Source organism: Siphateles boraxobius, unplaced genomic scaffold (assembly GCF_051911475.1).
Source record: "Siphateles boraxobius isolate OS27281-9 unplaced genomic scaffold, OSU_SipBor_1 9, whole genome shotgun sequence".
NCBI classification, from domain to species: Eukaryota; Metazoa; Chordata; class Actinopteri; order Cypriniformes; family Leuciscidae; genus Siphateles; species Siphateles boraxobius.
Genome location: NW_027509219.1, coordinates 30,997,228 through 31,014,452, shown reverse-complemented (window position 1 = coordinate 31,014,452; position 17,225 = coordinate 30,997,228). Strand labels below are relative to the sequence as shown.

General features: G+C 36.2%; 1 protein-coding gene across 2 annotated transcripts in view; it reads left to right on the top strand.

The window, feature by feature from the left end:
* kcnd1 (potassium voltage-gated channel, Shal-related subfamily, member 1) overlaps window positions 1-17,225 on the top strand; it is a 70,731-nt gene that overhangs the window by 43,806 nt on the left and 9,700 nt on the right. For both annotated transcript variants that reach the window (XM_077223116.1, XM_077223115.1), the window contains 2 exons: window positions 7,427-7,589; window positions 8,522-8,605. In XM_077223116.1, the coding sequence (XP_077079231.1) occupies window positions 7,427-7,589; window positions 8,522-8,605 (247 nt within the window). The remainder of the gene's footprint in view (window positions 1-7,426; window positions 7,590-8,521; window positions 8,606-17,225) is intronic.

The window sequence follows — 17,225 nt, the reverse complement described above, 5'->3', positions numbered from 1 at the left end:
AAGCAAAACGGTGAACACAATCGTGCTGAGGATGTGTATTATTAACTGTGTTATCTCTTCTACTCATCAGTGCTGTTTCTAATGCCGAGTCTGTCTAACTGTCTCTCATCCTATCTCCTGCATATTGCTTTAAAATGTATAGTATTCTGTGTAGAATTCAAATGGGTCTGATACGTTTTGTGGTCTGTGCCACCGATACGTTTTGTGGTCTGCGCCAACTCACACACATGATCCGCTCTGTGCCGTCATGTCTCTGGACCGGAGCAGACACTAACACGAAACCAGACTTCATTCACCCAATTGAAAGCATATTTACACTGTCTGAATCGTTTCCTATCCCCTATAATAGTGCACTATTTGCCATTCATCATTTAGAAAATAGTAATTTTGTGAATAAGTGACCGATTTCAGCCGCAGCTTCAGCGTCTATTTATAGTGCGGGACGCTTCAGATTCTGCAAAGTAAAAAATTCGATGAGAAGTGCAGTGATGTCATCAAAATCATCGATCCATATTGGTGGAAGTGAGAGACTGTCAGTTGTGATCGCTTTTATCTTTTGAATGTGAATTTTGTCATTGTTTTGGAGCAGACTAGCTAATAGATAACCTTAAGGCTAACATATTCATACTAAAAGACAAAAAACCTCAGTTTTGATTTCATGGGGTCTTTAAGTTAGCCCCTACTGGTAGATGTTGTAACGGCAACATTTTGGAGGCAAAAAGCATTGCTGAATTCGAGTGTGCATACTAACATATTACTCTTACTATTTCTGCTAGAAAGATATTGCAAATACAGTAAGAGTAGTATGCTGTTCAGAATTCAGCACGTTTCTTAATTGGCAGCCATTCAAATATAGATTTGCAATCTGATTATTATTACAAGTTTTGCCATTTAAATGTTTAAACATTTTAACTGCAAAACATAATTTATATTTTCATTAATTTACTTCCATGCTACTACTATCAAAATAATGTTTAGGAGAGTCTTAAAAGCATACAATTTACATATATTTTTCCTGTTACCTGTATGTGTAACACTTTTGTGCAATGACAGCAAAATTCTAATCAGATACTTCCAGTACTGCAAGAGAAATGGTAATTCTCTCCAGGTATTATAGACCTCCTTGGTTGGTTCTGACCACTCCTTTATTTTAATCTATTATGCATGGATGCTCTTAACAACAACTGACACTTCAATTAAGAATAAAGTAAACGCAACAGTGACACATCCACTGTTAGCCCTGCTTCAGTTTGAAGCTATATCTTCAGAATTTGCATGCTGTTAGAACGTTGATTCCATCAGTAGAACAGCTGGAAATTCAATCAGAGGTGGGTATTTGTATTGAAACTTGTGTGCGGACACAAACACACACTAGCTACAGAAGGGACTTGAAGAGAGGGCTAGATGAGGGTTGTAAAAAGAAAGGAGGAGATTGATGTCTAGTGAAATGTAAAAAAAAAAAATGAAATGGCAGTGCTGAAATCCATGAAGCGGTGTTTCCACATGTAATCTGTCCCCAAGCCTCCTCGATTTCCACTAGCAAATGAAAATTACCCATTCACCGGTTAACCCTTGTCCTCCCACTGCTCGCCAGGTGTATGTTTGTGCATTTCTGTGGCGATGTTCAGAATAGCATTCTACCATTTTACTATTTCTGTATGCTATGCATAGTATGCAAATGTTTTGTATGCATGAAATACATGCTGCATTTGGTAAATGTGCAGGATGCAGAAGAGCACACCGCACAGAATACTGTATCCCACAATGTATTGTTTTACCTGAGCTTTCATTTCCAATGTGACGGAAGAATTAGGACTAATAGAGTACTGCAATGATGACATATTTTTGTAGGCCAACCTGGAAGGTTGCATCACCTTGGTTCCCTCGACAAAAACCCAATTGGATTTTTCGATTATTGCAGAAAATAAGCTCAGTGAAAAGTTATGATTCTTACACATTTTTTAAATCAAGATAACTTATTAATTTTGAAGCCTAAACACAATCGGCAGAAGTAAAAAGCTTAAAAGCTCAAATTTAGCCACTTTTTACACTGTAAAACACTAAATGCTCAAAATAATTAATTGATTTGTGTAGGCCAGGTCAAACTTAAATTAAACAAATAAGTTCAATCAAATTAACGTTTATGAGTATTTCGAACTTTCTTTATTTTTTAGTTCACAAAACTGACACATTTTAAGTAATCTGAATTGTTTCGTTGTTTTGAATTTAATGAACTTGTTGCTTTTCATTTAGACAAACTTAAATTTTACTGAAATTGGGCTGGAATTTCAATTTCACTGCATGCTTTGCCATGGCACTCAAAAGGGAGAGTAATTGGTAGAAGTATTTTTTTTATACAAGATTAATGTTAAGTTGGATATTTTGTTGTGTTTAATGTTTTTTATGCTAGTTTAGAAGAGTTTCTGTTACGTTGGTTTTTTTGGAGGGTTATTCTCATGGTGACGAGTGGTGCAGGTGCTTGGTTTGAGAGCAGATATATGTTAAATGTTTATTTTGCTGTACTCATTCAGCAATTATTTAATTATGCTCTGCTAATGCTATCAAAGTATTTTTACCAATTAGCAAGTTAGCATTTATTGAATTACTTAGATAAAGCTAGCCAAGTTTCCACTACTAAAAATATTTGAGTTGAGATTACAAGATCATTTTAAGTTTGATGTATGAATTAGCTTGCTCAAATATGTCAAGTTAAGAGTAATTGAGTACAAAAATAAAAATCTGCAAGTTCTGCTTAATTAAACTTTGAATTTCTTAAAGGGGGTATTACTCATTAAACAAATCTTGAGCTTGTGTACTACAGAACTTATTTCAGGCATTTAACCAAAAAAACATTTAAAAACACACTATCTTCAGAACAATGAAACCAGAAGTGCGAAAATATATGTTAGCGTGTTTTGGACTACAAAACTACGTCATACCTGCATCATTCTATATGTATCGCACCTTTCAAATTTTTTTTTCTTTCTCAGATTATAGGATCATTCCTTGAGAAACTTTGCTTTCCCTATGAAACCTTTTGATTTCTTTACGAGCAAATGCAACATTTTCTCATGGAACGCAAACGTTTTTGCGAGAGAACGCAAAAGTTTTGCGAGGCAATGCAGCGGTTTTGTTAGCGCATGCAAAGTTTCTCGGAGGAATGCAAAACATTTGCAAGAGAACTCAAAGGTATTGAAACATATTTTTTCCTTCCCCATGTCCCTTTAGGGTCTCCGTAGAATAAAAAATGCTTTTGTTGGATTACAGATGCAAGTAATTTTTTGCTTGCGTAACGTTGTACTGGTAGTTGTCGTTGATGCTGACACCTAGTGGTGTGAACTTAGCATCATTCAAAAGATTTCATTGTTGATACCATTGTAGAAATGCACAATATGCTATTTCCAGTCATAACACTATTTTTTTTTTTCAACAACATAAATTGATCCGCTTCATAAGGAACAGAACAGGGATGGGCAACTTCGGTCCTGAATGGCCACTGTCCTGAGAAGTTTAGCTCCAACCCTGATACAAACTCACCTGATTGTAGCATAACCTGAAGACCTTGATTAGCTTGTTGTAATGTTTAATTAGGGTTTCCATATGCACTAAACAGAATATTAGCAGTCCTTTCTGCATGTTGCCTTGTGTGTTATGTGATGGTGTGCTCGTCATGCAGTGAAGGACTTTAGGATGACGCGTTCCTAATCGGGATTGTAACAACCACAGCTATTCATAGCTGAGTTTTGCTGAGTTTAAAGTGATGTCATGTTTCAAGGCCGGGGAAACAGGATTGTATCAGATTCGCAAGGGCAAAAATAGACATGTTTGAGGAAGCTGTATTTTGGGCTCTCTAAATTCTCTCCTTCTGTACCTAATCGTCCCTTTTATCTCCAGCAAGATTTTCGAGAGAGAGAGAGAGTTAGAGTGGTGACGTCCCGGTGCTGGATCCCCAGGAGGAGAGGAAAAACTGAAGCATCAGCAGACGCAAAAACAAGAGTTTGCTGTTTTTCCTCTGATATTTTCCATGCATGTCGTAGCCGTTTAATCTTCCGCCCTGTTTCTGCTCAGTGTTCTCCGTGAACTTCTGGCAAACCTCCTTGACCCCTTTCCAGACCGGCATCTAGGCCAGGCAGCCTCGTTCTTGCCCAGGGGACGTCTGTCTAAGACTTTCTATTACGGGAAAATTAAAGGGATAGAGAGCTCTCCTGGATAATGCCTGAATGCCTTACATTACCTGTCCTTTTCGAGCAACTTTTCCTGTTTATGTAGCAGTTCAGTGGTTTCATGTTCCAGATTAAAGTTATCATCCATATCCTCATCATGTAGATAAGCTCTTACTCTTATACTTAGTGAAACTTCCTCACTAACTACTGATATCTGCCTTTTATCTGAATAACATTAATAAACAACAGAATGAACATTCAAAGATTAAGAAAACCAAGAACCACTGGAGGGATAATAGACATTCTCAGTGTACAAATCAATATCTGTTTCCTGCCCTCCTTATGCACCCGGGGCCATCTGGCGATATCGAAAAGTGGACGTTTCCCAGTCGGAAACCAAATTAGGCGCACGGGCCGATGTGGATTAACCCCAGGAGTGCACAAACTCTGAGGAGCTGACAAATGAGGGATGCTGGAAAGTGTTTGTGGGAAGAGTGTATGTTTGAGTCTCTCATCTGATCAGGCTCTTATGAGAAATCCCATATTAGCCTGATGTGTCAATAAAACATAATAGAGAGCCCTGGTCTGATTTATGTGACAGACCTGAATGTGACTGGTTTTACTGGAGGCTTTCTGAGGAGAGATGATTTCTTGTTTTTGATCTCTGGAGAGACAGTAAGAAATATGTTTGAAGAAAATATGAACATTTGTTTTATTCTTTTATTGTTTTATTGTTCTACTGTTTTTTATTTTTTGTATTTTGGTCATGTTGGTTTGATTGCATAAGTATGTTTGTGTACAGCACTTTGCTAAACGCTTGTTGTTTTTAAAAAGTGCTATATAAATAAACTTTGACTTTGACTTTGACTTTGACTTTGACATTTGGCCTCATTGTGATTGGTGACATGACTATTGGCTATTTTTGCATTTAACATTAGCCAAAATGAGATTTCTGAGTAAGAATAACGTGTTATTAATAATAAATAAGCATATTTAGTCGTTACATTTACTTTAATTTAAAATTGAATCTAATAAATTTTAAATAATTATTTGTAATTTATTTATTCAGAGCCCCTAAAGGGACATGGTGATGGAAAATATATGAGATGGAAAATGTATTTTAATGCCTTTACTTGCTCTCGAAAATGCTTTGTGTTTCCCCAAGAAACAAGTGCATATGTGCAAGTGAAGGAAAAATGTCTTGGGAGATTCAAACCATTTGAGTATTGAAATCATTTTTCCTCCCATCTCATTTTTTTTCCATCAACTTTTTTCTTTAGTGGCTTCATATTTTTATAAGATATAATTTGAAAAACTTGAAATGAAAGAAATGACATTTCTTTTACTAATTCAAATCCAGCCGGTGTCGCGAATTCGAGTTGACACTCATTAAATGGAAGAGAATCAGTTCTTAAATTCAGAATTTTATCTGATTCTGCTAACTGTGTTTAAGTCATTATAATGCACAGGCTTGAGTGGCTTATAAAGCATTTTTGTAACTTAAACAGTTGCTTTGGATATTTATTTTTCGCTTTTTTTATTTCCCTGCTCAGGAAAACGTATCCAGGTTTTGATTTGCATATTGTCTGTTCTGTAGAAGGAAAGTGTTCTGACAGTTTTGGTCTGTTGATTCTGTAAACATGTACAGGATATAAGTGCAGAACATCAACACCACTTTAAAAACAAATATTGCTTTAATTTACGCCACCTGCAGATCGGTCTCCTGTGAAGGGATGGAACGTGATGTGGATGCTCTCTCTCTCTCTCTCTCTCTCTCTCTCTCTCTCTCTCTCTCTCTCTCTCTCTCTCTCTCTCTCTCTCTCTCTCTCTCTCTCTCTCTCTCTCTCTCTCTCTCTCTCTCTCTCTCTCTCTCTCTCTCTCTCTCTCTCTCTCTCTCTCTCTCTCTGTGTCTCTCTCTGTGTCTCTGTCTCTCTCTCATATATTGTGATGTCAGTGACTGATCTAAATGATTAGTGCACATCTGAGAAATGTGTATCGCACCAGGGACCTTTCAGAAACATCAGAAAATTAATTTTCAAAAGTGTTGCTGTCTCCATGTAAAGCTCTGAATAATTGTGCTTTGACTGTTTCATGGATCACCGTCCAAACATTCTAATGCGTTATGGATGTTATGTTATCTCATATTTTTCTTGATCATTTGAGATCTAAAGGAGTTTGATTTACCTGCTCTGAAAATATACGGCAACTTCCAGAACTCAGAAGTTCCCAGTCCAAAATTGCATTAATTGAATCTAAACTTTAAAAGAAAATACTTCTGCAATGTTTTGACATTGACAAATAAAAGCTCAACTCATGATCTCTGGCTGATTTTGAAAGCACATACTTCTCTTAATATGGAATAAATAGTAAGAGTAGTTGGTAATTCTGAATTCAGCAAGTGCCGCCTTATGACTCATTCTGCTTAGTACACAATTTATACTTTTCTTTAAAAAAAAAAAAATATGTGAAACCATATACTGTGCAGGATGCAACAGTAGAATGCTGCACTGGTCCCAGTGATTTGAGTATACGTATAAGTTTAAGTCAGCATGTATGAATTTTTAATCATATTTTGAGTTCACAGATTTAGCAAACAGATCAAATAATAGCCAAGAAAGGTTTCTGGTTCATTCTTCACACTGGAAATACAAAGTCAAATGGATCGCACTAAATTGTGGAATACAATATTTCACAGTGTGTTCTGGTTGCAAACTGCACACTGTTGCATGCCTATAGAAACAGTGCAAATTGTGCACAGTATGCATACTATGTAAAAAATGTGCATGAGTAATATCATGCCCTTCCAAGAGATTTATGGGTTATATCTTAACCACCACCTTATATCATGACCATATCTTATATCTTAACCATGTTGCACAATTTAGTGCGACCCCTGTAAATTAACCTCAGTCAGTGTGTATAGGAGGACAGTGGTGATCACGGCTGTTGCAGTACTGTGGTGTGTGTGTGAGTGTTTGTGAGAAACACATCACCTTAATAGCATTCTGTGGTGGTGTATTCTGCTGTTAGAAGTACGTAATGTGTTGTGTTAGTGGACTTTTAGAACCCTCGGGGGCCTCAGAGATGAGCTTTGGAGCCTTCTAAATTGAAATCCACATGCACTTTTCCAAACTAATTTACACAATTGCAATAAATGTGACTGCAAAATAGATTCCAAGCAAGCGCTGCTCATTAAATCAGCGTAATCTTACACAACCACACACAGCTGTTAAGTGTTTGACTGACGTTGGTGTTTGTTGCAGGTATGGAGACATGGTTCCAAACACCATCGCTGGAAAGATCTTCGGCTCTATCTGCTCTCTTAGTGGCGTGCTGGTTATCGCCCTCCCTGTACCCGTCATTGTGTCTAACTTCAGCCGGATCTACCATCAGAACCAGAGAGCTGACAAGATGAGAGCACAGCAGGTACTAAAGCACTTCTCTTCATCCCAATATAGATATGTTCGGGATATTCTTCTGATGTTTTTTTAAGTGCCATTTTATAGGTTCCTAATTTTGTTTTGGAGGTCTCCTACAATAGGTCCAAGGCCAAAAAATGCTCTATATACACTGCAGCATCACCTCTTCTCTCAGTGTTTGAAACGGTTCGATAAAGGATTTGGTTTCTCTACACCCCTGTTTTCTGAGAGCTTGCTCTGCTCTTATAGAAAAGCAAACGGCCATTGCCGTATCTGACTTTCAGCTCCGGAGGCTTCCTCAGCACTTGATACACAGTGAAACAGTCGTTAAGGAATAGGGTTGGGTCAAATTTATTTCAGAAATATATATATCTACCAACTTTTTTGCCCCCCAAAAAAGTTTTAAAGCCTAGAAACACCCTCCATCGTCTTCTTTTACTTTTACTTTTGTCAAAAATATTTCATTGTCCTATTCCTATTTGTTATTTAGTATGAATAAAAAAAAAAGTAATAATAATTTGTTAGTAGTGCTTGTATGTGGTATAACTTGTATGTAGTGCTTTCTGGGTACTCAAAGTGCTTTACATGGAAGGGGGAATCTCCTCAACCAAGAATGTGGGTAGCCTGTTTTAAGGAATTTACTATTATTTATTATTGAAATCATATTGTCAGAGCCGTTTACAGTACATCACAGTACATTGACCATTGGTCCTCATACAGGCAATGTGAGTTTTAATCTGGCTTGCTAAATTTCCAAGTTAAGAATCCCATCTCTCTGTTTTTTTTTCACAATAAAGTAGTCAAAAGGTCAAATAGCATTAAACAAACCATGATGTAAATAAACCATCACGGGCATCATTACACCTCTGAGTCACTGCAGTTGTTTGTGAAACAAATGCTTACACGATCGATACAGATAAATGCTCTTTTGTTTTACAGAAAGTGCGACAGGCAAGGATTCGCATGGCCAAGAAGGGAACCACCAATGCCTTCCTACAATACAAAGAAGAAGGAGGATTTCAGGTGAGATTTATCTTGAGAATTCAATTTAGTTGCACTGTAGCTAAAAATGTAGTCTAAAAAGATGAGATCATTTACTGACATTTTCTCATGTCACTCCAGACTCGTTTGGCTTTCTTGCTATTTGAAAAATGAAGACATTTTGTAGAGTCATGCTACAATATGTAATTTATTCCTGTGATGCAAAGCTGAATTTCTAGCATCATTACTCCAGTCTTCAGTGTCACATGATCCTTCAGAAATCATTCTAATATGCTGATTTGCTGCTCAAGAAACATTTATTATTTTGATCAATGTTGAAAACAGTTGTGTTGCTTAATATTCCTGTGGACACCATGATAATTTTTTTCCAGGGTTCTTTGATGAATAGAAAGTTCAAAAGAACAACATTTATTTGAAATAGAATTTTTGTAACATTATAAATGCCTTTACTCTCACTGTTCATTAATTTAATGCTTCCTTGCATTTCTTTTAAAATAATCTTACTGACTTAATACTTTTGAAGTGTAGTGCACATGCACTAAATCCATGTCTGCTGTGCGTCTTCTGGATCAAAGCAAGTTTGTGAATGAACATATAAGGTTGAATGAAATTTCAGTCTGTTCGCAACTTCAGAAGACTTGAATCACTGTACAGAGCACAAATCATGTGAATGGACTACTTTTACCATCCCTTTTTTTTGTTTCTTGTAAGAAAGAAAGTCCTTCAGGGTTTGGAATGACATTAGAGTAAGTAAATGATGACAGAGTTTCATTTTTGTGCTGCTGTATATCTTTAAATGATCTGAAAAACTATAGTCTTTATCAATCTCCCAGTTGTTTCACTTCAAGAATTAGTTGCTGGAGTTGACAAAGTTGGCCTGACATCAAATCTTTAAAATTTACACAAAGATTTGTAGCATAAGGGGAATCTTTCAGTACAGACATTAAACATCTGACTAGGGAGAAATCATATTTGTGTGTATTTTGGGAAGTCGTATTGTTGAGATGGAATGACTGAGTGTTCTTTCAACTACAGTTAGTCCTGCTTACACAGCGTGTAATAGATGCCTCAATGATATTCCAGCAGAAATGGTTGATATCGGATCTTCCATAATAAGATTCTATTAAGAGGCTAATAGAAGCATCTCGCTTGACAGAAAATTTAAGACTGAAAAACTTCAAAACACTTCATACGTGTTACTGGCCAAATATTTGTAAGTTTTTGTCTTAAATACTTACATTTTGTGCAATAATTAATTACTTAAAGGGATAGATCACCTAAAAATTCTGTCAGTTTACTCACCCTCATGTTGATCCAAAACTGTTTGCCTTTCTTTCTTTCTTTCTTTCTTTCTTTCTTTCTTTCTTTCTTTCTTTCTTTCTTTCTTTCTTTCTTTCTTTCTTTCTTTCTTTCTTTCTTTCTTTCTTTCTTTCTTTCTTTCTTTCTTTCTTTCTTTCTTTCTTTCTTTCTTTCTTTCTTTCTTTCTCTTTCTTTCTTTCTTTCTTTCCATACAGTGAAAGTCAAGGACCCCATTGATTTTCACTGTATGAACGAAAAAACTCAACCCAAATTTCTTCCAAGTGTGCGTGTGTGCCTGTATTGGTGTGTGAAGTAACAAATTACAATTTCTTAATATCAGTTAATGCATTAGCTGACATGAACTAACAATGAGCAATATATTTTATAGCATTTATTATTGTTAGTTAATGAAAATGTTCATGATCGTTCACAGTGCATTAACTGATACAACATTCAGTAACACTTTGTTTTAAAGTGTCCTTGTTACATGACTGTAGTAATAACAGTAAATTATGCATAATCGGACTCATCCTAAACCAAACCCTAAGTACATGTTGTCAATTGATTTTCACAGTACTTAAATGTATAATTACACTGCAACAAGGACACCTTAAAATAATAATGTATAACTCAACTTTCGATCTTAATTTATTAGTAAATGTTGAAATTAACATCAAGATTAATAAAAGATGTATAAGTATTGTTCATTGTTAGCACATGTTAGTTCAAATTAACTTAACACTTAATTCAAAGTAACTTTTTTGGGTCCAATTTGTAAGAGAAATCGAAATTCCTCCGATTTTAAAAACCTAAGCTAAAACTATAAAAGTTTAATACAACCCATTAAATCACAGTCAAACCCGGCAACAAGAGAATCTCAGCTTCAGACTGTTCACATTTAAATGGAGGGAAATTAAGTCATAGCGCACCAGCTCATAAAAAGTACAGTATATTTTTCAGCGTTCTGCTGAGCACAGAACAGATTTTAAGATATTTACGATCATACAGTCTTTTTGATCTCATCAAACAGTGTTACAGAGGTTGTAAAGGTCAGTCATTTGGCTTCTGAGAATGCGTCAGTCCCACAAGAGCCTTGTAACAACCGCTTTTTCAAATGGCCACTGACATTCAGAGTCAGCTAAACATGGTTTCAGGGCCTTACCCAGGGTGCTGTGAGGAAATAGCAATTAACAACACTGAAGGAAGGACAGGTGATGCGGGACAGGTGGGAGGCGCAGCAGTAATTACAGAGACCCTTTCAGGCCTGTCGGTTCACTTGGCTTTCAGCTTGGTAACACCTCCGGGCAGCTTTTTTTCAAGGGGTCAGTTTCGGGTTAGCAGGGTTCGGTTAGCCCCCTGCCGGTAGATCCCATAAGTACACCATCCTGTTAGAACTTAAGATCCAGGAATAAATAACCTAAACAATCAAATTTTTGGAATAATTTAGCTTTTGTAATGTTTTTAAAAGAAGTCACTTACAGTACACTCACAAAAGCTGCATTTATTTGATCAAAAACTTAGCCAAAGCAGTGATATTTTTTAAATATTATTACAATTTTATATAAATAAAAATGTGATTGCAAATCTGAATTTTCAGCATAGTTAATCCAGTCTTCAGTGTCATATGATCCTTCAGAAATCATTCTGACATGCTGATTTGCGGCTCAACAAAACATTTTCTCATTATCAATGTTGAAAATGGTTGTGCTGCTTAATATTTTGTGAAAACCGTGATACAATATCATTCAAAAGTTTTGGGTAGTAGTTGTTTTTTTAACCAAATTAAGAAATTAGTCATTTTATTCAGCAAAGATTCATTAAATTAGCATTGAACTGACAGTAAAGACATTAATAATGTTACAGTATAGTCAAATAAAGTCAAAGTCAAATAAATGCTGTTCTTTTTAACTTTCTATTCAGTGAAGAAACCAGAAGAAATTCCCAGTTTCCACAAAAATATGAACTGTTTTAAACATTGATTATAATAAGAACCATTATTAATAATTGAGCAGGAAATAAGCATATTTCCTGGGTCGCTGTTCCTCGTGAAGTCATTTATCACAGTATGGTTCAGCAATTTGTAAAATATTTCAACAGGTTTTCTTTCACCTTCCAGCGTATGGGTATGTTTAACATTCTCAAATAGTATTTTCTCCTCTGCATTAAGTAGTATTAAGTACAGTGTTTATTCCAATAGAAACAATCTCTTGCCCTTTCCCAATCACTGCCTTTATGAGGAAGCCCTGGTTATCATTATTCTGTGGTAATTGCCATCCCAGGGAAAACAAACCTGCTTAAATATCTGTTTCTCTCTGTGGTTTTATGTAATTAAACTCGTTTCAGTTCCTCTAGCCCCGGGATGTGTTCACTGCGCTTGTTGTTGATCATGTTGTTCTATTAATACATTCTGAATATAGAGTCTACTTCACGGTTAATGGTGGAAAATGAAGATATACAGTGTTGAATAACAGCTTATGGATTTTCCCATTTGTTTAACATAACTTCAAAGTTGCTTAAAGACTAAGAAATTATAAAAGCAAACGTGATGTTTACATTTTCTGAAGAAAACGTGGTGCTTGTGGCTGCTTACATGTCCTAAGTCATTTATTTGAAATCCATGGAATTTTTGTTTTGCATTTTGTCTATTACATATACAAGAACGAGCCAATGTTTAATATTCATGTTTCGGGGTTTGTTCGAATAGCAGAACCTGATTTCACCAAGTGTAACATGTTCCTGGAACAACATTTCAATCAACCAATCAGATTTGAGGGACAAGTTATGTCAAGTTTAGGCTTACAACCAGAGTTAGGTGCTTCTACATCAATGTTATTCACCTATAATCTCCCTGTGATTTTAGGGATAGGTTATAGGTAGGATTAGATTATTGGGTAGGGATATGGTTAGGACCAAATTTTCAGACAGGAATGTTTTACCAGGATCAACAAAATATGTTGATCCAGGAACACGTCTAACTTTGCAAAATCAGGATGTGTGTTCAAGTATGAGCAATAGTCAAGTCATCTTTATTTATATAGATTGTTGCAGATTGTTTCAAAGCAGCTTCACAGAGATAACAGGAAAATAATGTTGTAACAATATTGTTAAATATAAAATAAAATGTCCCCAACTAAGCAAGCCAAAAGCCAATGGCGACAAAGACGAAAAAAAAGGCAAAAAAGGCGACCGTGGCAAGGAACCAAAACTCCATCATGTGACAGAATGGAGAAAAAAACCTTGGGGGAAACCAGGCTCAGTCGGGGGGCCAGTTTTCCTCTGGCCAACAAACGAACAGCGTATGATTATGATTCAGGCAGCATTACAGGTCAGAAGTCAGATTGGATTGGAACATTATATAATGTTTGTTGAGGATCTGTGCCCGATGGCTGTCGTGTCGATGAGGCCTTCACAGGGGAGAGACTAGTTGACACAAGCTCTGCTGACACTTCAGGGATGCGTTGTGGTCGTGTCTAGGGCAGGTCCACCATCTGATCTGGATACGGCCCAGATCCGGCTGATTACATCATGCGTTTTGGTCTTGTCTAGGCGCAGGTTAAGAGCTCGCTCAAGTACTGGAAAGCTAAACCATTTAGTGCTTTGTAAGTAATCAGCAATATTTAAACATTTATACGATATTTAATAGGGAGCCAATGCAGTGTTGACAGAACCAGGCTAATATGGTCATACTTCCTGGTTCTGGTAAGAACTCTATCTGCTGAGTTTTGGACCAGCTGTAGTTTGTTTATTAAGCGTGCAGCACCCATAATAGCATTACAATAATCTAGCCTTGATGTCATGAACGCATGAACTAATTGTTCTGCATTTGTCCTTGAGAGCATATGACTTAATTTATATATATTTTTAAGATGGAAAAATGCGGAATTACAGATACTAGACACGTGACTTTCAAATGAAAGATTGCTATCAAAGAGCACACCCAGGTTCCTAACAGACTACAAAGGCTTGACAGAGCAGCCATCAAGTGTTAGACAGTATTCTAGGTTATTACGTGAGGACGTTTTTTGTCCAATAATTAGAATCTCTGTTTTTTCAGTATTAAGTAGTAGGAAATTACCAGTCATCCAGTTTTTTATATCAGCTATGCATTCCTTAAATTTGTGAATTGGTAAGTTTCGTTAGGGCGTGAAGAAATCTAGAGCTGAGTATCATCAGCATAACAGTGAAAACTAATGCCATGCTTCCTAATGATATCTCCTAGGGGTAGCATTTACAGAGTGAACAGCAATGGTCCTAGTACTGAGCCTTGTGGTACGCCATACTGAACTTGATCGATAAGACATCTCTTCATTTACTGGTCATTATAACGGTCATTATAACGGTTATGATTATAACGGTCATTAGTGGAATTAGTGCAATTCCACTAATGCCAACATAATTTTGAAGTCTATTTAAAAGAATGTTGTGGTCAATGGAATCAAATGCAGCACTAAGATCGAGTAACTCTAATAGAGAGATACAATCACGATCGGATGATAAGAGCAAATCATTTGTGACTCTGATGAGAGCAATTAATGATATTTAGAAGAGGATCAATGACCTCTGGAAGCATCTCTTTCAATAGCTTAGTCAGTATAGGGTCTAACATACATGTTGTCAATTTAGATGATTTAACGAGTTTAGAAAATTCTTCCTCTCCTATAGTAATTAATTAATAAAACATTTCCTGTAGTATTCTGATACTGTATTAGACGGTTGCATAGTTATAATTTTCTCCCTGATATTATCAATCTTGTAAGTTAAGAAGTTCATAAAGTCATTACTGTTGTGCTGCTTGGAAACGCCTGAGGTTGAAACCTTAATTTTTCATTAATTTAGCCACTGTTTCAAATAAATACCTAGGGTTTTGCTTATTTTCTTCTAATAGGGTGGGAACATAAGCAGATCTAGCAGCTTTTAAGGCCTCTCTGTACGCAATTGTGCTCTCTTTCCATGAAATGCAAAAAAAACCTCTAGTTTTGTTTTCTTCAAAATAAGCTCAATTTTTCTGGCTGCTCTCTTAAGGGCCTGTATGTGCTCATTGTACCAAGGTGTTGGACTATTTTCTTTAATCTTCTTAAAGCGCAGGGGAGCAACTGTGTCTAAAGTGCTGGAAAAGAGAAGAGTCAAATGTTTCTGTCACAATATCAAGTTCTTCTAAGCTATCTGGGATGCTGAGGAGATAAAACTGGTCAGGAATATTATTAATAAAGCGATCTTTAGTGGCAAAAGTAATAGGTCTAACATATTTTTAATACGGAGTCGTCTTTGCAGCCTTGATTAATGAAGTATTCACAAGACTAGATAATGATCTGTGATGTCATCACACTGCTGTAGAATTCCAATGGCATCAACATTGATTCCATGCGATAATAGTACATCTAGAGTATGATTACGACAATGAGTAGTTCCTGACACATGTTGTCTAATTCCAATAGAGTTCAGAATGTCTTTAAATGCCAATCCCAATGCATCTTTTTCGTTATCTACATGTATATTAAAATCACCAACAATTAGGACTTTATCTTGCCAGTACTAACTCTGATAGAAAATCAGCAAATTCATTGAAAAAGTCTGTATGGTGCCCTGGTGGCCTGTATACAGTAGCCAGCACAAATCTCAAACATGATTTATCATTTACACTAGATAGTGTTACATTAAGCACCAACACTTCAAAAGAATTATATTTAAAACTAGACTTCTCAGTAATTCTGTAGATATTGCTTTAAATAACAGCAACACCTCCCCCTTTGCCTTTCAAATGAGGCTCATGGTTACAACAGTAATCTTGCGGGCTGGACTCATTTAAAGTAATGTAATCGTCTGGTTTTAGCCAGGTTTCTGTCAAACACAGAACATCTAGGTTATAATCTGTAATCATATCATTAACAACAAGTGCTTTTGAAGTAAGGAATATTCAGCAACCCAAGCTTTATTTGTTCATCCGTATTATATCTGCTTTTTATTTGTTTAATATCAATTACATTTTTACCCTTACATGGGTTTAGGAGTTTTTAGATGTCCTAATTCGGGGAACAGACACAGTCTCAATATGATGATATCTAGGTGAAAGAGACTCTATGTGATGGGATTTATCTGACCTCACAGCTGTGAGACGCTTGGTTTAGCCAGTCTGTCTGCTTCCTGACCTGAGCCCCAATTCATGTTTGAGCTCTAAGACTATGTGACATGTTACTAGAGAGAAGAGCAGCACTATCCCAGGAGGGATGAATACCATCTCTCTTCAACAGGTTAGGTCTGCCCCAAAATCTTTTCTAATTGTCTATAAATTCTATATTATTTTGCTGACACCACTTAGACAGCCAGCCATTGAGTGAGCACAGTCTACTGACAATAGTGGTGTTGCTTCAAGAATCTCTGATAAAACAAGTTTAACCTAAAAAGTACCGGATCACCTACTTAGTTATTCATTATCATAATCATATTCATGATTATTCACTCTAAATTGTAATGTAGACATGCATTTTCTGTAAAGCTTTTTTGAAACAATATATATTGTGAAAAGCGCTATACAAATAAAAGTGAATTGAATTGAATCATAGCTATATAGCATTCATAAATCGCTATTCATAATCACTTTTAAGTTTATAGGGGTAATTCATCCAAAAATTAAATTTCTGGCATTATTTACTCACTATCATGCTGTTCTAAATGTTTATGAATTTATTTCTTTAGCTGCTTTTCATAAAATGAAAGTGAATGTTGACCACTTCTGTCAGATAGTTAAGCTAAATAACTACTTTTATGTTCCACTATTTCTTTTAAGCAGGATTTACAGCTTGCATGATTTTTTGAAGTGCTTTGTGGTGTGATGGTCTTGAAATCGTATCTGCCGCAGCCTCGTGTCCTGTCAGTTTATCAGATCATTACTGCAGGGATTAAAGGAAAGCTCTATTCCACAAACACACCTTTTCCCACTGCTGAAATCCATCTTCACTATATGCAGAGAGAGAGAGAGAGAGAGAGAGAGAGAGAGAGAGAGAGCATCACATTCGCATCATGTTCCATTCCTTCACAGGAGACCGATCTGCAGGTGGCGTAAATTAAAGCAATATTTGTTTGTAAAGTGGTGTTGATGTTCTGCACTTATATCCTGTACATGTTTACAGAATCAACAGACCAAAACTGTCAGAACACTTTCCTTCTACAGAACAGACAATATGCAAATCAAAACCTGGATACGTTTTCCTGAGCAGGGAAATAAAAAAAAAGCAAAAAATAAAATAAATAAATATCCAAAGCGACTGTTTAAGTTACAAGAATGCTATATAAGCCACTCAAGGCTGTGCATTACAATGACTTAAACACAGTTAGTGTTTAACTT